This window comes from Stenella coeruleoalba (assembly GCF_951394435.1).
Source record: "Stenella coeruleoalba genome assembly, chromosome: 15".
Lineage (NCBI taxonomy): Eukaryota > Metazoa > Chordata > Mammalia > Artiodactyla > Delphinidae > Stenella > Stenella coeruleoalba.
In genome coordinates, this window is record NC_137161.1 from 11570586 (window position 1) to 11593049 (window position 22464).

The 22464-nt window shown below is 48.7% G+C and overlaps 2 protein-coding genes across 2 annotated transcripts; one reads left to right on the plus strand and one right to left on the minus strand.

Moving 5' to 3' along the window:
- Positions 1-7094: 7094 nt before the first annotated feature.
- SPATA2 (spermatogenesis associated 2) lies at positions 7095-18258 on the plus strand. The gene is made up of 3 exons (XM_079945737.1): positions 7095-7366; positions 13526-13973; positions 14902-18258. Exons 2-3 carry the CDS (start codon positions 13638-13640, stop codon positions 16126-16128), a joined length of 1563 nt encoding a protein of 520 aa, XP_079801863.1. The 5' UTR covers positions 7095-7366; positions 13526-13637; the 3' UTR covers positions 16129-18258.
- Positions 18259-20848: 2590 nt separating this feature from the next.
- LOC307198941 (interferon lambda-1-like) lies at positions 20849-22047 on the minus strand. Its single transcript, XM_079946306.1, is given in 2 exon segments — positions 20849-21138; positions 21141-22047. Coding segments are annotated over 2 exon segments (573 nt in total). The 5' UTR covers positions 21565-22047; the 3' UTR covers positions 20849-20989.
- Positions 22048-22464: the final 417 nt, after the last annotated feature.

The window sequence follows — 22464 nt, forward strand, 5'->3', positions numbered from 1 at the left end:
CATGGCTCACGGGCCCAGCCGCTCTGCGGATCTTTCTGGACCAGGGTACGAACCCATGTGCCCTGCATCGGCAGGCGGACTCTCAACCACTGCGCCACCAGGGAAGCCCTAAAATTAAACCTTAAAAAAAAAAAAAAAAATCGCCAAACTGGTAAGAGAGCCAGGAGGAATTCCCATCTGCACCACTAGAGGGCGTAGGAGTATCTCACAGGCTCACCTTGCCTGGCTCAACTAGGTGATCATGGCTTCCCTTGTTCTTTACAGTTCCTTAAATGTTTACTGCCCCTACCTCTATGGCTTACTGTACTTAGCATGGAAGTAAAAACCAAAAAGAAAAAAAAAAAAAAGACTGGGGAAAAAAAGGACATAGTGTCGGATTGCAAGGAGTTTTAACATGAGTGACACTGGCATGTAAATGTCTATTTAGGGACTTCCCTGGTAGCGCGGTGGTTAAGAATCCACCTGCCAATGCAGGGGACACGGGTTTGAGCCTTGGTCTGGGAAGATCCCACATGCTGCGGAGCAACTAAGCCCGCGTGCCACAACTAACTGAAGCCTGTGCCCCTAGAACCCGTGCTCTGCAACAAAAGAAGCCACTGCAATGAGAAGCCCGCGCACCACAACGAAGAGTAGCCCCCGCTCGCCGCAACTAGAGAAAGCCCGTGCACAGCAACGAAGACCCAATGCAGCCAAAAACAAATAAATAAGTAAATTAATAATAAATAAATGTCTATTTAACCAATAACTTCTAGGTGTCAGGTATCCTGATAGGTGTTGGAATTATGGCAGAGAATGATTTGGATATAAACAGGAAAGACACGGGGGATGACCACGTAAAAAGGCTGCTTCCAGAAAATTGCAGTTCATCAGTCACTCCACCAGCTCATTGCTTTTGCACAGCATTTTACAATTTGTATTATATCAAGGGTCAGCAAGATCTGATAAGAACTAAACCTGAAAAATGGATATTATGGTTGCTCCTGGTAATGTCTAATCTACTTTCTGTCCTTTGCTTGGTTTTTTTTTGGCTGCGTTGGGTCTTCGTTGCTGTGCGCTGGCTTTCTCTAGTTGCGGCGAGCAGGGGCTACTCTTCATTGTGTTGCGCAGGCTTATTGCGGTGGCCTCTCTTGTTGCGGAGCATGGGCTATAGGTGCACGGGCTTCAGTAATTGCAGCACATGGGCTCTGTAGTTGCGGCACGCGGACTCTAGAGCATGGGCTCAGTAGCTGTGGTGCATGGGCTTAGTTGCTCTGCGGCATGTGGGATCTTCCCAGACCAGGGATTGAACCCATGTCCCCCGCAATGTCAGGCAGACTCTCAACCACTGTGCCACCAGGGAAGTCCCTGTCTCTTTGAATTTGCCTACAATAAGCATTTCATGTAAGTGCAATCACATAATATTTGTCCTTCTGTGACTGGCTTCTTTTACTCAGCATAATGTTTTCAAGGTTAATCCATGGTGTAGCATGCGTCTAAACTTCATTCCTTTTTATGGCTGAATAATATTCCACTGTTTGGATATACCATATTTTGTATATCCACTCATCTGTTGATGGACACTTGGGTTGTTTTCACCTTTTGGCTATTGTGAATAATACTGCTATGAATATTGGTGTACAATATTCTGCTCAAGTCCATGTTTTCAATTATTTTGGGTATATACCTAGGACTAGAATTGCTAGGTCACATGGTAATTCTTTTTAACTTTTCAAGAACTACCAAACTGTTTTCCACAGCAGCTGCACCATTTTTCATTCCAACCAGCAAGGTACAAGTTTTCCAATTTCTCCACATCCTTGCCAACGCTTGTTATTTTTCTTTTCTTTTTTTTTTAAATTATAGCCATCCTAGTAGGTGTGAAGTTGTATCTTATTGTGGTTTTTTTTTTTTTTTTTTTTTTTTGCAGTACGCGGGCCTCTCACTGTTGTGGCCTCTCCCGTTGCTGAGCACAGGCTCCGGACGCGCAGGCTCAGCGGCCATGGCTCACGGGCCCAGCTGCTCCACGGCATGTGGGATCCTCCCGGACCGGGGCACGAACCCGTGTCCCCTGCATCGGCAGGCAGACTCTTAACCACTGCGCCACCAGGGAAGCCCCTCATTGTGGTTTTGATTTGCATTCCCTAATGGCTAATGATGTTGAGTGTCTTTTCATGTGCTTATTCACCATTTGTCTGTATTCTTTGGAGAAATATCTATCCCAAATATCTATTCCAGTCTTTTGGCCACTTTTTAAATTGGGTTGTCTTTTTTTTTGTCCACACCCTGCATCATGTGGGATCTTAGTTCCCCAACCAGGGATCAAACCTGTGCCCCCTGCAGTGGAAGCTCGGAGTCTTAAACACTGGACCACCAGGGAAGTCCCTAAATTGAGTTGTCTTTTTGTTGTTGAATTGTAGGAGTTTTTTATATATTTTGGATATTATAAATTCTACTCTTCTGAGCAGCATAAATGCAAGGTGCCCAGGATTGAGCAGAATGACATCAAGCACAACCACGTTGCCCAAACATCTGAGGCCTACTGTACACCCCAGCCTAGCAAGCCCCATGAGTCTGAGTCAAAAATAATCCTAGCTAGCTTGTGTTGAACTATCACTCCGCACTGGCACCTGTATTAGCTCATTCAATCCTTGGGGGTAGTTAGTTCTATTAACCCCATTTTGCTGATAAGGAAACTGAGGCCCAGCGAGGTAACTAGCTTGTCCAAAGTCACATATAGTTGGAAAGTGGCAGAACTGGGATCTGAACTCAGGCCTTTTGGCTTCTTTTCACAAGTCCCATCATGCTTTTGGCACTTCCTTACTTTCCGGCTCAATAAGATGTACCAGCCCCACATTGTAATTTCCCTGTCCCAGCTCTGACAATCAGTTGTTTCTCCAAGGCTTGGCTCATTTTAGTGGAGAATGGTATTTAGAAAGCAAGATATGGGTGGTCAGTGCTTATTGCTACAGTGGTGTCATTTCTTTCTTTCTTTCTTTTTTTTTTTGCCATATCGCATGGCTTGTGGGATCTTAGCTCCCCAACCAGGGATGGAACCTGTGCCCCTGCAGTGGGACCAGGGAGTCCTAATCACTGGACTGCCAGGGAATTCCCCCCCCCCTTTTTTTTTCTAACAGCGGTGTCATTTCTCATAGGCTCACTCAGTAGACAGAACTAGGAAGTGTATCTACATATAGTGTTTATAATTGCAAAATTTCACTTAAAAATCTGGACTTTTAGCTCCTCTTCAGAAACCTGAATATCTGATCATGATCAGCTGGGAAATTGGCAACAATCAGCTGGAGGATGGTAGGGGTTCAATAATTTTCGTTTTCTCACTGAAGTATTTATTGAATGCCTATTGTGAGCCAGGTACTATGTTGTATTACATTACTACTAATTTCTGGTACTATATAGTATGAGATGATAGTACTCTAGTACTAGTTATGCCTACCTTATATGCTTGTAGGCAGTTGAGTTTCAATTTCCAGTCCTTACTTTTTATTGCTTTCTTCCCTCCAGCTGGAAGGAAAGCTGGACATGCTTACATGTCCAAGTCACTCAAAGCCCAGTGCAAATGCCACCTCCTCCTTGAGGCTGTCCCCAATTTGCCATCTCAGATGTCACTTCTCCATTCTCTAAGGTCTCTATCCCTCTCATAACATTCGCCACCTTCTATCCTGAATCACTGGTTTTTAGTTCATCCTACTCCTAATTTATTAATATTCTCTCATTTTAAAAATAGTTATTTATTTTATTTATTTGGCTGTGCCAGGTCTTAGTTGTGGCAGGTGGGCTCCTTAGTTGTGGCATGAAAACTCTTAGTTGTGGCATGCATGTGGGATCTAGTTCCCTGACCAGGGATTGAACCCAGGCCCCCTGCATTGGGAGTGTGGAGTCTTAACCACTGTGCCAGCAGGGAAGTCCCTTAATATTATCTTTCTGATAAGGAGGCTGTATGCTCCTTGAGGGCAAGGGCTGTATCTGTCTTGCTTGTGTCTGTCTCTGCCCCTTAAATCGAACATCAATCCTGGCACATTGTAGGCATTCAATGAAAATTTCAGTTGGAAACAAATGCTCTCTAATGGGTGTACTACTAGTAGTAGTGTAGTATGGCAGGTAGTAGTAATATAATTGTGAGCAAAACAGGTATACTAGTTTTGTCTTCACAGAGCTAACTGACTTCTAGGGGACAAAGATATTAATAAAAATCATATAATATGTATTTGTAGAATGATATAAAAAACATGATCTGTATTTGCATTATTGTCCACAGCTGGCTTCATACATATGCATACGTACATACGCACCCTTAGAAAATATATCGTATCAGTTGATGTTTTGTTTTCCATTTCAGGGTATGTCTCTCTTTTTTCCTTCCAAAATATGTCTTGCAGAGTTATGTAGGTTTACATTATCCTTTTTAAGTGATACATAGTAGTCATTAGTATGGCTACACCATTCCCTTGATGGACATTCAGAATGTTTCTGGGTTTTGTTTTTGCATTACAAACAATGATGCAACAGGTCTCCTTGTGCACTTACGCTTTTTCTCTGGTAGATTACAAGAAATCAAATTGATGGGTCATAGGCTTGCTTTTATTTATATATTTATTTATTTTTTTTGCGGTACGCGGGCCTCTCACTGTTGTGGCCTCTCCTGTTGCGGGGCACAGGCTCCGGACGCGCAGGCTCAGTGGCCAGGGCTCACGGGCGCAGCCGCTCCGCAGCATGTGGGATCTTCCCGGACCGGGGCACGAGCCCGTGTCCCCTGTATCGGCAGGCGGACTCTCAACCACTGCACCACCAGGGAAGCCCCATTGCTTTTTTTTTCATTTTTTGCTCTACACGTCTGTGTCATTAGAATTCATGCATTACTTTTGTGATTAAAAAAAAAACCACTAAAAAATAGAAAGAAGTAGGTAGATGGTTCATGTTGTTGGCTTTTAGAAAGTAGAGGTGCCTAATCATTGTTACATGACTGTTACATAATCTGCTAATCATTATGTAATAAAATCTGAAAAGGATGCTCCCGTGATTCCATGTCACCAAGCAGAGAACTCTCAGACCTCCAGCACTGTCTAAAAGATGAGAAACATGGCTCCCTTCAGAGACTTTGGTATTTTTCTGATACGAAATCACCGAGAATCAATGGCCAGGGTTTCCTACCGGTAAAGCCTTCTTAAAAATCTGTTTTCTTTTTTGCTGTCACAGAACCACAGAGATGGAAGGGACTTATTAGCAGCCTCATGCAGTCTTATAACAGTTTCCAAAGGACAGTTTTGAGTTGTTGCAAAGGCAGAGGGTTTGGGTAGGACAGTTTTTCTCAGCTGGAATTCCTGTAAACACCATCACCTTACAGGTGATTAAGAGAGAAGCTTAAACATGAGCTGATAACAGCTGAAGTATACGAAGACCTTAAGTGATGCTCAGACAGCAACAGCTAAATACAGTAATTGCTGCTGTTTGAATAGCTGGTTGCTGGTTCTCCAAATGCTCTCCCCTGTATTATGTCATTGACTCCTGAGACAAGACCCACTGACTTTAGCTGGGGACCCCAAGGCTGAGAGAGAATCCTGCAATCAAGCAACATCTGTTGGGCACCTTCTGATCATGTGCAGAGCTCACAGGAAACACAGATAAATAAGAAGCTCCAGGTCTTGTGGGGGGTGTCAGGTTTAAGTGTATATATATATATATATATATATATATATATATATATATGTATATATACTTATTTATAGTAAGAGCTGAGATAAAATATTGAAAGACAGTGTTATGGGGTGGGAAACCAGAGGAAGGTGGGTCTTTGCCTGGAGAAATCAGAGAAAGCTTCAGAAAGGATGTGAGGACTGAGCTGGGGCTGGAAGCCAAGAAAACAAGGAAGGGAAGAGGCGAAAGGAAGAACATTCAAACCCAGGAAACAGCATATAGAGGCATAGAGGCCAGAGGGGAGGAAGAGTATGGTAGGTACAGACAGCCAAGACCATGTTGGAGAAAGAGAACTTGGCACGGAGTGGGCTCTGAGTCTGGGGTAAGTTAGAGAGATAGAATGAGTGGTTCAATGGTAAATATGTTCAACAAAGTCTTGAGTAAGTGCTAGGCACTTTGCAAGCACTAGGGATTCAGTGAGTGGTGAACCACAAAAGCAGAGTTCACGGTCAATGTGGTGGGTGGGAGGCAAATCTATGAAGTGAAGTGACAAGCCACCAGAATCTATGCCAGTGTAGTTTACACTGCAGGTGTCTGGTGAGGTCACAAAGCAAGGAGGCAATATTTGGTTTGGTCTTCCCCAACCCTGGTTTCCATTCAAGGAAGTTGAGGGCTGAGAGAAGTCACTTCCTTTAACTTAACCAGATTTTATCACTTTATTACTTTATTTATTTATTTCTGGCCCCACGGCAGGGCTTGCGGGATCTTAGTTCCCCCACCAGGGATTGAACCCTTGCCGACGGCAGTGAAAGCGCCAAGTCCTAACCACTAGGCCGCCAGGGAATTCCCAACTTAACCAGATTTTAAAAACAAAGTGTATTTAGATTATTACTATATGCCAACTACTGTAATAAGCTGTTTCCATACTCACTTCATTCTCACATGAATCTCAGGAGGTGGTATATTATTCTTGCATCTTACAGGTGAAAAAACTGAGGCTCAGAGAAGTTAAGTAACTAGCCTAAGGTCATGCAGCTGGTAAAATGCAAAGGCAAAGCTGGAACCCTCACTAAACACAGCCTGTAACATCAACAGTCCTCTCAAGTCTGGATTCAGGCTCACGTGATACTGGGCACCTCACTTGCTCTTTTTAAGCCTCTGGTATTTCCACCTGTAAAATGGGGGTGAGGGCTCCAATTGTCAGCTTCTGGTCAGGCGCGGTCGGGAGCTCAGCTCGCGGATCATCTCGACAAGGGGAGGAGCAGGCCGCGGATCGCTCAGTTTGAGATCGCAGCTCCGAGCTACCATCTCCAGACTACAGACCGGTTCCCATGACAACCCGGCCAGCCGCCATCCTGTGACCGAGGGCGTGCGTCACTTCCGGCACGTTTATTTCCGGGTCCCAGCCCCAGCAGAGGCAGTGGGCCTTTAGACCTCAAAGCGGGACTCCGCGGCCTCTCTGCTCACTCTTCTGCCTCCCGCTTCTTCCTCCACCGCCAGCGAGCAACGGCCTCACCCCAGCCCAGGGCGTAGCCGCGGCCGGGCCTCCCTTTGGACCCGCCTCCGAGAGACGTCACTTCCTGGTTGAGTGTTTCCGGGTCGCCGTGGCCCCGGGCTACTGGTCTCTGTCCCCTGCAGCCGGCCGGAGCTGCGAGAGCCCAGCCGGGCCTGGCTCCGGCGGCGGCCGCGGCTCCTTCCTGCTCCCCTCGGCCGGGGCGTCCTCGGCGGCAGTGCCGGGGTGAGTGCGGGGCGGCCGTGGGCGGAAAAGGCCTCTGGGGCTTTCCCCGGCGGAGGGGGCCCCCCCGGTTAGGCGGGGCTCTGCCGGCCCGGGAGCGGGGTCCCTTCGCGGCCTGCGGGGGCGACGGGCGGGCCCGTCTTTTCGGCGCTCCGGGGGCCCATTTAATTCTCAGGATCCCCACTCCCCCAGGGTGGCTAAGGGCAGCTCAGGAGGAACACCCCCCTCTACAGCGACTAACAAGGCAGGAGGACACCCCGATTCCACCGTGAGGCAGTTACCGCGCAGTGGTCCCCAGCTCACGCTCTGGCGACATTCTGGGGTTTGTACTCACTGTGTGACCTTGGGCAAGTCACTTCGTCTCTGAGCCTTAGTTGCCTGATCAGTTAAATGGGGAGTGAACCTGCCTACTAGGGCCGTGGTGGGGATGAAGTGAGATGCATGCGAAGCACAGTCTCTGGCATACAGCAGGCGTCCAATAAATGATAGCTGCTGTTAATTAATTCACAGACCCGTGGGGAGAGCCCGAGTTTGGGACTAGGGTGTTTTTCACAACTGATGTCGCACTCAGAGGTTGTTGGAATTATCAGGCTGGGAATAGCAGTCGCCAGCTTCTGTTCCCTGCAGGGAGGGGAACCTCCTTGCTTCAGAGCCCCTCTGCGAGTCGCAGCTGCCACTGGGGAAGCCCAATTTCAGCATCGCTGAGATTATTTTCAAAGGTTTGGAAATCCTCTCTCTGAATCTCTCTGGAACTGGGTTGGGGTGTGGGGACCCTCTGGCGCTTCACAGCCAGTGGAAGGTTGCCTAGGATGTGTCTCACGGGCCTTGGGCTGGGGATGAATGCAGAGGATTGGGGTGCGGAGGTGGAGGGGGTTGTTCTGCGCTCCCCTTGCTGCTGTTTGGAGGCCAGGGAAACTCTGAGGCTCTTGAAGCTAGACCAGGGATACATAAACCTGTGGACTGGGGCGATGCCGGGCCCAAAATAGCTTCTGTCTGTGCAGGGAGGGGGCGCCTTCAAATGCTGCTTGGAGAATGTTTCTGCTTGAATGGGCCAGCTGAGGTAAAGCCAAGCTCATGCTTTGCTATCCAGAATCATTTCAATTCCGTTTAGTGAGGTTTTAAACAGATATAGCTTTCCTTTGAGATGTTTAAAAAATAATAATTAAAATCCACCACCTCCCTGACTGCAACATCTCTCTCTTCATTGCTTTGCTTTTCAAAGGGGACCCGGATTATGGGTGCAGGAAGTGCTGACCAGGCCTGTTGGCTCTGGGCACCCGTCTGATTCTGTTAGGGACGTTCACGGTGCCATTTTTTTTTTTTTTTCTTTCCGCCACACTGGCACGTCTTGGCGTTCCAATCCTTGGGTTGCTTGGAGAAATTAATGGCTTCTGTCACCAGGCTGTCTTGGTCTCCTGTAACCACGCTGTTTTTGCAGAGAGCGTGTTTTTTGTTGTTTTTGCAGAGTGCTAGGAATAAATTGCTGGCTCTATGCTCAGAAGAGACACCAGCTACAATGCAGCCTGTATTCTCAGGAATGAATTCAGGAGGGATGATGTCAGCTGCTCTACCACTGGCCCGGCTCTGGTCGCCTCTCCTCTTGGCCCTTGAGCTTACGTCATAAATAGATTTGTGGCTCTTCCAACCCCATTCTGTGTGAGAAGATGTGAATTTTGCTACTACAGGAATTTTTAGAGCTCAACTCTGCTGGCCCTGCCATAGGGCGTTCTGACTTAGTTGAGCCCTTTCAAGAAGAGCTGTCCAGCAGCAGGACAGCTTTGCCTGAAAGCCGCACAGCTCAGAGCTTGAGTCAGGGTTTTGGCCTCAGACCTAGGTTCAGATCTCAGAGCCACTTCTTCCTAGCCTTGTGACTTAGGGCAAGCGACTTGGCCCCTCTGAGCCTCAGTTTTTTCTTTTTTAACCCTGGGGTTGTCGTGTGGATTTCATTGATTTTCACGGAGCACTTAGCAAAGGGCCCTTATGTACTAATCCCTTGGTGAATGGTACTAATGGTAACAATAAATGAGTGAGATAAATGAGAAAAAGCACAGGCTGCAGGGCCGGTCAACCCAAGTTCAGATTCCAGCTCTGACCCATTCAAGCTGTGTTGGGCAGGTTGTTTAATGGCTGAGCCTTGGTCTGTTTCCTCGTAGAATTGTGAGGATTAAACTGGGTGATGCAGTTAAAGTGGAAAGCCCAATGTTTAGCACATAGTAGGACTTCAATAATTGTTAGTTTCCTTCTCTCCTTGCCTTAATTATCTTTTAGCATTCATTTTCTTTCACCTGTTTCCTCACCTACCTAGGTTGGTTCAAGATTTTTCTTAGATGAGTTTCCTATCCTTGACTTTGGGACTTTGAATACCAACTGGGCTATTTGGATCCCTTTTCCTTGTTTATCTGCCAGCCTTAAACAAGGGTGTGGACTGTGGTGTGATTACAGAGCAGCAGACGCTGAGCTTGAGGGCGGCTGACTTTGTTTTAAAAAAAAAAATCAGTCTCTATTGGCTGAAGACTGACTTCCTTGGAGAAAAATCACAGCAGTGTTTAGGAGACTTGATGTCCCTCTGTTTAAATTGTTCTCAGGTGTACTAAAAAAAAGTCCCTGGGGCCAGAGGCTGGATGAAAGCTGCTTTTGGATAAATAAAAAATGGTATATGTATATGGGTTTTTTTTTAGCAAGGACAGTGATGTCTTCTCTCAGGTTGTAATACAATTTTATTTTTTAAAAGAACATACATACTTTGATACTGGGCAGTAAGCCCTTTCAAGTAGAATTCAGGGCAGAGCTTTATCTTCTCAGCTTCTGTTCCCTACTGTCCCCTACCCACCCCACATTCCCCCCACTGCACCCAGCCTAGGGCCCGGCATAGGGTAGGTGCTGCATACTTGTTGAGCTCAGGAATCATGGGGTGGTGGGAGGTACACAGGTTTCATGTCATAAGGCCAGTGGAATCTGGGATCCACCTTTTCCTAACACTGAGCTATAGACAGCACGTCATGTCATGGAGCCTCGGTTTCTTCTCGCTCCTGCTGGTCTCCCAGAATTCTGGGGAGAGCTAAATGAGAAAGTAAAGCACCATTTCGCCTGTTTTATCAAACACCTACTGTGTGCCAGGAGCTGTGCGAGGCATCATGGTGAGCAAAACAGACACTGTCCTTGCCTTTGTGGAGCTTACTGGGTATTGGTGGGAGACAAAGAGAGGAAGCTAGTAAATGAATAAAGTTGGTAATTTCAAATGGTGATTACCCCAGGGTAACGCAATAACGAGGGACAGGGCATGTGGGATTTACTGAGCTGCGGTTGTCAGGGAGAGCCTCGGAGGGATGACATTTGAGCTGAGACCTGAATGATGAGAGTGAGCCAGCGACGGGAGGAATCAAAGGAAGAACATGCAGAAGGAACAACATGTGCAGAGGCCTGAGGTAGGGACTTCCCTGGTGGTGCAGTGGTTGAGAATCCACCTGCCAATGCAGGGGACATGGGTTCGAGCCCTGGTCTGGGAAGACCCCGCATGCCGCGGAGCAACTAAGCCCGTGCGCCACAACTACTGAGCCTGCGCTCTAGGGCCCGCGAGCCGCAACTACTGAAGCCTGCGTGCCTAGAGCCCGAGCTCTGCAACAAGAGAAGCCACCGCAATGAGAAACCCGCGCAATGCAACGAAGAGTAGCCCCCGCTCGCTGCAACTAGAGGAAGCTCGCGCGCAGCAACGAAGACCCAACAACGAAGACCCAATGCAGCCAAAAATAAATAAATGAATTAAAAACAAAACAAAACAAAAAGGTTACCTGGCCTTTTAAAAAAAAAAAAGGTCTTGAGGTAGAAATGGGCTTGATGTGTTTGAGGAGCAGACAGAAGGGTCCTTGTGGGTGGACCTTAAGAGGGAAGGGAAAAACTGCTCTGAGGACCACAGAGATGTTGGTCAGGAGGTAGAATTTGATCCCAAATGGATTTGTTTGCCTTGTGTGCTCCTCAGGCCTATTCTATTTGTTCCTGAAGCCTTGGGCTTCCTTGGCAGGGCAGTGGGTGGGAGAAGGTGACCTCTCTGTGTCCCTAATTCTCCTGCATGTCTTACCCCTCACCCAACAGTTAAGACCCCTGGGTGTCTCCCCAAAACTGTGGAGAAGCCAGAGGAGTGGCTCATTGAGACATGGGTGATTTTATTGACTTCCTGAGAGTTGCCAGGCTCGTAGGCCCTTAGAACTTCTGAGCTGAACTCAGATCTGCTAAAGGACTCCACAGGTCTGTCCCATCCCACCGCGGCTTCTTTTTGGTCCCTCAACATTTCCCACAGCCAGCAGGACCCCACCCTTCACTCAGGCAGCAGGTGTTTATGAAGCATGTAACCTGCTCTGGCACTGTGACCCCTACTGAGTCATTTGGTCGCAATCCCTGCACCCATGAGCTTGTGGTCAGGAAAGGTAGGACGGGCGAGTGTGAAAATGCATGTCCACCCCCCAGTCGGAGATATTTGCATCACTCTGATCTTACAAGCATCCTTGAGGATGCTTGGAGGGTCTAGCACCTTCAGACACCAGAAATGTCTGCTTGTGTGTATCAAGGGCTTACTTTGAGCTGGCATTCTGAAGAGCTTTCTATACTGATTGCATATAATCCTTCCACCAACTCTGGACTATAAGTGCTATTATTAACCCCCTTTTTCAGATGAGAAAACTGAGGCCCAGGTTGAGTAGTTTGCCCAAGTAACCTAGAAAAGCAGATCCAGGGTTCACACCCAGGCAGTCCAGCTTTGCAATCTGTTTGTAACCCCGATGCTGTGTTGCCTCCCCTGGCCTAGCAGGTCCCTCCATGAATCCACATTTGCTCCCAGCATCGTAACACCAAGAATTCTGATGGATCTGTACATGTTCTACTAACAAGTGGCCAAGGAGACAGCAAGAGTGTATAAATCCTGTGTGTCCCAGCTCTGAATGCCCTTTCCTCTCCCAACAGCAGACTGTAAAAGTCGGATATGGAATTCCCTGGCGGTCCATGGTTAGGATTCCACGCTTGCACTGCAGGGGGCATGGGTTCGATCCCTGGTCTGGGAATTAAGATCCCACATGTGGCATGGCCCAAAAACACAAACAAAAAAATCAAAGATGGATAAAGGCACTCTCCAGGGCTCAGCAGCCAAAGTGGTCTTTTTTTTTTTTTTTTTTTTCCTCTCGCAGTACGCGGGCCTCTCACTGCTGTGGCCTCTCTCGTTGCGGAGCACAGGCTCCGGACGCGCAGGCTCAGTGGCCACGCTCACGGGCCCAGCCGCTCCACGGCATGTGGGATCTTCCCGGACCGGGGCACGAACCCGTGTCCCCTGCATCGGCAGGCAGACTCTCAACCACTGCACCACCAGGGAAGCCCGAAAGTGGTCTTTTTAAAAAAAATTGCAGATACGATCATGTCCCTCTTCCCCTTGCTTTGAACTGTTCAGGGGCTTCACTTGGCTCTTTGAATAAAATGTACAACTCTTTGAGACCTTGGGGATCAGGATCCTGCTTCTGCCGGCAGCTTCATCTCCTGTGACTCCCCTCCTCTCCCTGCTTCAGCCACACTAGCCTTCTTTGTGTTCACATGCCAGGCTCCTTCCCGCCTCAGGAAAGCGGGGTGTGGTGGTTAAGGGGACGGACTTGGGAGCCAGCCTGCCTGGGCTCTGATCTCAGCTTTGCTTCTTAATAGTCCTGTAACTTTGGGCAAGTTTCTTGATGTCTTCATGTCTCAGTTTTCACATTTGTAAAATGGGGATAACAACAGTGCCTATCTCCTCGAGTTGTTTAAGAAGATGGAATGAGTTAGTCCATGTAGGCACCTGGCAGGTAGTAAGTGCTGATAGTGTTAGCTCAGGGCCTTCCTCCCTGCCGACGCCTCATCCTTTGGGTCTAACCGTCACTTTCTCAGGGGCTTTTTAACCATCCCCTATCCCCATGAAACCAGGTTAGGTGCCCCAATCATATTTTTCATTTGTGAGCTCAGCAAAGTCAAGGACCTTATCTGTCTTGTTTCCACTACAACATGGTGTACCTATTCACTAAATGTGTTGAGGGCCAGGGGCTGGTGGTGCCCAGTGTAGCTCAGGACAGCTGTTTTTTGTTTGGCCTCAGCTGCTACAAGCTGGGACGTGGACCGTTTCAAGGAATGATGTGCTGCTTATTCTTCCTCTTGCAGAGCACTCTGCTGGTCCAGGCAGGCGACATGTCAATGCTTTTAGCAATGTCCCTGCCTCTAACTCAGAAGCCATGGAGGAAATAAGGTAGCCCCCGTCCCTGGATCGGATCGGATGGGGAAGCCCAGTTCAATGGATGCAAAATATAAGGATGACTTATTTCGGAAGTACGTGCAGTTCCATGAAGGCAAAGTGGACACCACCCCCAGCAAGCAGCGGCCTGGCAGTGATGAGTCCCTGCGGGTGGCAGCCTCGACCCTGCTCAGCCTGCACAAGGTGGATCCCTTTTATCGATTCCGGCTGATCCAGTTCTATGAGGTGGTGGAGAGCTCTCTGCGCTCACTGAGCTCCTCCAGTCTGCGGGCTCTGCACTGTGCCTTCAGTGTGCTCGAAACGGTGGGTGTCAACCTTTTCCTCTACCCGTGGAAGAAGGAATTCAGAAGCATCAAGGTAAGGTCTAGGGACGGGCTCTCCACACTGGTCTCCCTTCTCCCTTCTTGCCCCTTCCAGTCCATCTTGAGAGGGTTTGTGCCCATCTAATCACATCCTTCCTCTGCTCGCGGGCCCCCCCAGGTTCTCCACTGCCTTTGAGATAACAACCAGAACTGCCCCTATGGCTCCCCACCTGGCCCCTCTGCCTGGTGTCATCTCTTAACTGGCTCCCCACCCCTGGCAGCTCACATCTGAAACTGAGGTTGGAAAGGTGGGCAGTACCCGGTTGTGCAGGGCCTTGGAGCCCAGGGCAGAGGGCTGGAATTTATTCTAAGGGGGCTGGGAAGCAGGCAGTGCCGGGATCAGGTTTACATTGGAAAAGAATCCTCCTGGTTGCTGTACGGGAGAGAGATTGTAGAGGGGCAAGAGTCAGCCGGGGAGACCATTAGGAGGCTGCTGCAGGTGTCCGCGCAAGCGGAGGAAAGCAGAGAGCGGGGAGGAGGATGAACTCGAGACAGAATTCTGAATCATTCCAAAGGCAGTGATGGCTCAGGAGAGTTTCCACCAAGTCAGGCTAAGCCTAACGTATGCTTCAAACCTTTGTAGAAATGCCAGAAAGGAATATTCTCATTGCTCATGGGTGTTGTGCCTGCTCTTCCTCAAGGAGCAGAGCCGCTGCACCCCACGTAGAAAGCTAGTGGCTTTGCTCCCTACGCTGGAAAAAGGAGCGCTGCGTCATTTCCCTCAGACCCGTGCGCCGAGCTGTTGGGAAGCATTAGCCTCTGCCTTCCGCAGTGAGACACTGCCGTGGAGATCACTCCCCCTTCCTCTCCCTGTGTGTTCCGGTTCAGACTTGATGGGATACGCTCTGATGCAGGCTCCGTTCGTTGTGTGCCTCAGAGAGAAACACCCACCTCTCTTTTTCTACCCCCCTTCCTTCCCCTAGACCTACACGGGCCCCTTTGTTTATTACGTCAAGTCCACATTACTGGAAGAGGACATCCGAGCCATCCTGAATTACATGGGCTATGTGCCCGAGTTGGGGACTGCGTACAAGCTCAAAGAGCTGGTAGAGACCCTCCAAGTGAAGATGGTCTCCTTTGAACTCTTTCTGGCCAAGGTGGAGTGTGAACAGATGCTGGAAATCCACTCCCAAGTCAAGGACAAAGGCTACTCTGAGCTGGACGTGGTGAGCGAGCGCAAGAGCAGCGCGGAGGACGTGCGAGGCTGCTCAGATGCCCTGCGGCGGCGGGCCGAGGGCCGGGAGCATCTGACAACCTCCATGGCCCGCGTGGTGCTCCAGAAGTCGGCCAGCGAGCGGGCAGCCAAGGACTACTACAAGCCCCGTGTGACCAAGCCCTCAAGGTCGGTGGACACCTATGACAATTACTGGGAGAGCCGGAAGCCGCCCCTGAAGACCTCGTTGAGCCTGCGGAAGGAGCCTGTGGCAGCAGACTTGGGGGACGACCTCAAGGACGAGATCATCCGCCCGTCCCCCTCGCTCCTGACCATGTCCAGCTCCCCCCACGGCAGCCCGGATGACCTGCCATCCCCCTCCCCCAACAATGGCCTTGGCTTGCTGCGTGGCACGTACTTCTCTGCTCAGGAGGATGTGGATCTGTACACAGACTCGGAACCCAGGGCCACGTACCGGAGGCAGGATGCCCTGCGGCCAGATGTCTGGCTGGTCAGAAACGACGCCCACCCCATCTACCACAAGCGCTCGCCCCCCGCCAAAGAGTCCGCCCTCTCCAAGTGCCAAAACTGCGGTCTGTCCTGCAGCTCCTCCCTCTGCCAGCGCTGCGACAGCCTGCTCGCCTGCTCCCCGGCCTCCAAGCCCGGCGGCTTCCCCAGCAAGGCCTCCGCCCACGACAGCCTGGCCCACGGGTCATCTCTGCGGGAGAAGTATGCAGGCCAGACGCAGGGCCTCGACCGGCCGCCGCACCTCCACTCGAAATCCAAGCCCTCCTCTGCAGCCGCCACGCGCTGTGGCTTCTGTGACCGCCCCGGGGCCGCCAACACCTGCACCCAATGTTCGAAAGCCTCCTGCGACGCCTGCCTCAGCACCTACCATTACGACCCCTGCTGCAAAAAGAGTGAGCTGCACAAGTTCATGCCCAACAACCAGCTGAACTACAAGTCCGCCCAGTTCTCCCATCTCGTGTACAGATAGACTCGACCTTGCACCTCCCTGCTACAAGGGCTACACCACTGACCTTTCTGGTTTCATGGGGAAGAAACGTTAACACGTTGATCCCAGAAGCAGAGGCCTGCACTTGACCACGTGGTTGTGGGGGGGGATCGTGTGGCCTGCTGCCCCACGTGGGAGTTCCCGTATCGACTCAGATATGTCAGCTGATGGCTGCTTCGCCACCTGGCAAGAGAGACGGGTGGCACTTGCATTCAGATTCATTTTTGCTATCACTCCCTGTTCCATTCTTTTGTTTTTGTCTCTCAAAGAGGATTTCTATCTCTGGGACTCTTGCCATGCCGACTGCTCCCACGGCAAAGCCAACTTGGACTGGGAAGGGCCCTCCAGGTCCCCTCCGAACGCCCACCTGGAGTGGTGAGCTAGAGGCCTGTTGGCTTGTGAAATGAGCCCTCCTGCCACACCGGGCCTCATCCACTGGCTCATCCCTCCACCACCCTTTCCCAAACACGAGGATCCCTGGCGGCAGCCCCCCACCCAACTTCACTGCCTCTCCACGTATCGAGGGTGACCCCAGTCCAGGATTCGCTTAATGTCATCCTATTGCCTCCACAGCTCAGTTCAGCCTTGGGGTTTGTGAAGTTGGCTCTAGCTCTCTGAAGGGTGGACCTTCCACACTGGGACTGACTTTTCCCCCCTTTCTGTTGTTTGCACATGCCTCTCTTACTCTACTGTAAATAGATATTTTTGAGATTTATTTTTAAATAAATATTCAACTTGCTGTGTGTTTCAAAGTGGTTAAAACATTAACGATGTAGCTATTTATAAAAATGCCCCGGGTTCTTTAGTCTTCCAAGGGAGGGGCTCGTGCCCTTCCATCTTGTATCCTCCACTCGCCACAGCCCGAGGGTAGAGTGGAGATTGTAGGGGCAGAGGAGGAACAGAGACGATGTCCCCTGAGTTGGTGGAGAGCCACTGTCTTCCCTACAATAAATTTCTAACACCTACCTCCAGTGTGCACTTAGGGGGTTAGTCTGGGCCGAGAGGTCTGTGCGCCTGCAGACTGTGACAACCTAGTGACCATTCAGGAACCTCACCCTGTGGATCTCCGGCCTGGTCTTTGCCGCTTGCTGAGTGTGAACCTTGCACTCCAAACTTCTTGAGTCTCAATTCAGAAGGAAAATCGTTTGGGATTCCCACCACCCCTCTATCTCAGTCCTCTTCTCTTCACCTGTTTCCAGGATTCCTCTGCAACATTTGTGACCTTTTTGCACTAAAAGTGGGCAGGAGCCTGCGTGCGCCCATCAGACAGATGTGTCCTGAGGTTCTTAGCCGAGCCTCAGCGCTCCTAAACCCGAAGGCTCTTAAACTCCTCATGTGAATTGCTGACCCCGGATTTCCTTTTGGGGTGCAGAGCAGGAGTGGGGCAAGAATTTGAAAATAAAACTGCTTCCTTGTGAACTAACAGTATATTTTAGCCATAAGTGTTTGTGATGTACAGAACGTTGTAGGAATTCACATGCAGTGCGTTTTCTGATAGAAGGAGGTATTCAGCTCTTGAGCAGATTTAAATCTGGCTGAATCCTGAGGCCACTGTGAATTTGCTGATGTTCTTCCAACTTAGTTGCGTGATTTTAAGGTTTTCAAAATCTTCTATGGCTCTTTTTCTATATATCTAGTAGATCACGTGTAGATATTCAATGTGTATATAAAGCTGAATTTCAACCAACTTTATTACTAAGACCCACCCATTCTGGGGCATTCATCTCTGATGTTCTTCCTTTTCACGTTTCAGAAGTGTCCGTGCCTGTCCCAGTCCTGAGTTTTCTAGTTTTCCATTTCCAGACTGCTCTAGCACTACACTAACTCTTTTAACCAACCGTGATGCCACGTAACTTACACAGCAGACGAAAGTAGGAATAACTAACTTGTCCTGGAAGAGAAAGGCCAGTGTGTGTATCATCACGGAAATACTGTGTTCGTGGACTGGAATAGGAAATGCTGTGACCATGCTCCTCCTCGTTGTGTATCTTATTGTATGAGGTTGCTGTGACTGAGATAAATACACGCTAACTTAAAAAAGCAGATGTTTTGCATTTGATTTCTACCAAGAGTTGAAATGTTGAGAGATGATTTAAAAAAATAAATAAAGTGTCTTCCATTGTTAAATGAAGTGTTTGGGGTTTTATGTCCCTCCTCCCTGCTGCTTTGAAGTTTGGGTTGCTTGGGGTTTTTTGTTTTTTGTTTTAAAATTTAACTTCAAGAAAATTTATTTATTTATTTATTTATTTATTTATTTATTTATGGCTGTGTTGGGTCTTCGTTGCTGTGCGTGGGCTTTCTTTAGTTGCGGTGAGTGAGGGCTACTCTTCGTCGCAGCGCGCAGGCTTCTTGTTGCGGTGGCTTTTTTTGTTGCAGAGCGCGGGCTCTAGAGTGCAGGCTCAGTAGTTGTGGCACACGGGCCTAGCTGCTCCGTGGCATGTGGGATCTTCCTGGACCAAGGCTTGAACCCGTGTCCCCTGCATTCTTAACCAGGCAGGTGGATTCTTAACCACTGCGCCACCAGGGAAGTCCAGTTGCTTGGGTTTTTCGATGTTTTTTTGTTTTTGTTTTTTTTGCTCAAGCCATGTTTAGTTCTTTAGTGACAGGACTCACATTTTTTCCTCCATTAAACTGACAAATAATAACAGCCAGCATTTGAATGCTTATACTGTGAGCCAGGCATTTTATACGCTGAGACTTTACGTTCGTGATCTCATATAATTGTCTCAATCCTTCTAGAAGATAACATAAATCCTGTTCTGATCCCCATCTTACCAACGGGGAAACCAAGGTGTTCAGAGTTCAGCCGTGTTTCCTAGAAGTGAGACTGCAGACCCCAGGAGAAGTGATTGTTGGTGGTGACCTGACAGGAATTAAATAACATTGAAGGGCGTTGTGAAAAAAATTAATCCCGTTTAAAATTTTTTTGATCCGTTTAAATGCCCTAAGGAGGATTCTGGTCAGTGTAATGCGAGTTTGTCTTTAACAAGAGAAAGCAGGAGTCAGGCTGAGAACCTCTGGCAGAATCTTAGGTTTTCAGTTACCTTCTATTTAGGGCAGGCCATAATGGGGGATTACTTTAAAAATCAATTTAAGGTGTTTTTAAAAATTAAGTTTCCTGAAACTAATATAACATTGTAAGTCAACTCTACTTCAATAAAAATAAATAAAAAATAAATCATGGTTGACTTAAAAGCAAAATGTATTGCAAAAATCTTAAGAGTGGTATAAGCGCAGCTGTGGTTTGGGACATCCTGTCTTTATGCACTGGTGGGGTGTCTGTGCCACCATGCTGACCACTCTGCAGGGTTGGACCCCACAAAGCCACTCAGCTGTCGGGGAAGAGACTGAACGGTTTTCTCCATCTCATTCACTGGCTGAGCAAATTTCCAGGCCTTGGACCAGACCAAGGCCCAGGTACTGGGTTTGGTTTTAGTGACAGCATAGGAAATGGCACTGCCATCCTGGCTACCAGGAACAGCAGCTTCCTAGAGATGAACACCCAGCCTGGGAGAGCAAAGGAAGCCAGACACTCACTCCTGTATCTAAAGCGGAGCAGAGACTCTGAGCAGATTGCTTAATTTGTATATGTAAATGACAAGCATATTTAAACATCCTCAGGCCCACCATTGCTGCCAGCTCTGTACCCCACACGACATTGCCAATTGGACCCCAATCTCTGCTCACCCTTTCTCCCTTGGTAATAGAAGCCTTGAATTTTAGACATCTAGCCATCCAGAATAAAGACTGCCTTTCCCAGCCTCTCCTGCAGCTGGGCATGGTCATACGGTTATGTCTGGTCCCTAGGATGGAAAGATACTGTGTGTGGCTTCTGAGACATGTCCTTCAAAGAAAGAAGCTTGTACTTCCCACCCTGGCTGCGCTGGCTGGCATGGAGCAGCCATGTGAGACTCTGAGGCAGAGGCCAAGTGAAGGGGGCTGCAGTGGGTAGCTGGAAGAGGCTGGGTCCCTGATGCTTAGGAAGCCACCATCGTACCTGGCCTGCCCCACCTGCCTTCAGAGTTTTATATGTGAGAAGTAAACTTCTGTCTTGCTTAAACCACATTTTTTCCATTTGCTCATTTTGGAAAGCTTTTTATTTACAAAAGAAGTGAGACTACTCTAATGATGCCTCATGTACATCGAATGCAGGACTTCAGCAGCTCAATGGTTAACAACTTCCGGCCAATCTGACTTTTTTCTGTACCTGTCAATCCACTTTCCCCACTCCTAAGTTTCTTAGAAGCAAATTCCAGACATCTGTTTCACTTGTGAACATTTCAGTACCTGTATCTAAAAGACAAGGACTTTTAAAACAATACCATGATCACATCTAAATTTTTATAACAGTTTCTTAATTGTAACAAATACCCAATCACTGTTCGCAGGTCCAGTTGTCTTAGAAGTTCATACTTTTAAAACTGTGTGTTTGCGTTGGGGCCCAAATAAGGTCTCATGTTGTTGCAATGGATAGATCTTTAAATCACATTTATCCTAAAGGCTGTCCCTATAGAAGGACATTTTCCTCTTTCTCTTCTTTTCCCTTGAAATGTATTTGTTGAAGAAATCGGATTGTTTGTCCTTCAGTTTGCCAGAGTCTACATTTTGCTGATTGCATCCTCTGCTGTTGTTTATCACGTTCCTCTGTTCTCTCAACCTCCTGAAAATTGGCAGCTGGCTCTTCTTTTTTTTTTTTTTACAGTTTCTTACTGTTTGTTTGAACATGTTGTACAAAAGTAGAAAAATAAACATTTCTTCTGCAGCTCCATAAAAAAAGGATTAGAGGAAATAACTTAAGGCAGGGTTGGGGCTTAGTGCATAAGTAAGATCTGGGTCCAGGTTTTCAGATATGCAGGTCTCCACTGGCAACAATTCTCAGATCCCTTATGAGGAGGCAGAAGAGGTTGAATGTGACAGAGGCGTCGAGACAGCCTTGGGACTCCTCCTTTGTGGCCTCCTGGAGCCGGCACAGCCAGTGGTGGAGGCGGCCCGGGGCTGGGATTCTGCTGTGGGCCGAGCCGGGATGCAAGCCTGAAGCTCGGAGTGGATGTGGCGCAGCGTGTGCAGCGGCTGGTCCAGGATGACCCCCGAGGACGAGTCTGCCACAGCACCCAGGACCTTCAGCGTCAGGTCTAACTCTGCCTCCAAGGCCACAGGGCGCTCCCACACCTGCCGCTGCCTCAGGTCCTGGGTCCTGGGGAAGCGGTGAGAGCTGCAGCTCCAGTTCTTCAGCGAGAGCGACTCTTCTAAGGCATCCTTGGCTTTCTTGAAGCCCTCCAGCTCCCTTGGCAACAGAGATTGGAACCGGCCCATGTGGCAGCCCTTCCCGGTTGTGGTGGGCTTGGACGTGGGGACAGGGCCTGCTCTGGCCAAGTCCAGCATCACAGTCACCAACACCAGGACCCAAGCTGCAGCCATGGCTAAATCCCAACTGCTTGTTTGGCCCCATGGCTCTGCTTTTAGCCAGGTTCACTGGGCAATCCCAGCTGATGTGTGTAAAGTGAAAAGGCAAATGGAAATAGGAATCTCCACTTTGATGGCAAAGGCACGAGTGTGGGTGTCCAGTCGCCGAACCAGGTGAGCCCGGACATGTGCCAGGAAGGAAAGCGATACTGAAATTCAGTCACAGGAGAGAACTTTGCTTCTGAGAAGTCCCTGTGCCTGGAGAATCTCCAGGTTAGGACTCCCGGGGGCAGCCTTTAGCTCGCTGACTTTGGGGAGCCTCCGAATGAGGCCGAGGTAGGTGGAGGGATGGGAAAGTGGCTCGAGGACTCTCACAGTGGGGTAGGGACCTGGCGGGTGTGGGTGAGGCTGCCTGAGTGGCCGAGAAGGGGCATCCCTTGAATGTGCAGAAGTTTTAAAGTTTGCTGTGGTCCCCTTTTCTACTTTTGCTTTTGTTACCTATGCTTTTGGTGTTATATCCAAGAAATTGTTGCCAAATCCAACGTCATGAAACTTCTGTTTTCTTCTAGGAGCTTTTTAGTTTTAGGTCTTACATTTGAACCTTTAATCCGTTTTCAGTTTTGTGTATGGTGTAAGGTAAGGGTCTAACTTCGTTCTTTTGCATTTGGATATCCAGTTTTCCCAGTACCATTTGAGGAGACTGACCTTTCCCCATTGAGTGATCTTGGCTTCCCTGTTGAAGATCTTTTGACTACATACGTGAGGGTTTATTTCTGGCCTCTATTCTGTTCCATTGGACCATAGGTCTATCTTTATGCCAGTACCACACTATTTTGATTACTGTAGCTTTGTATGTAATGTGTTTTTATTTTTATTTATTTATTTATTTATTTATGGCTGTGTTGGGTCTTTGTT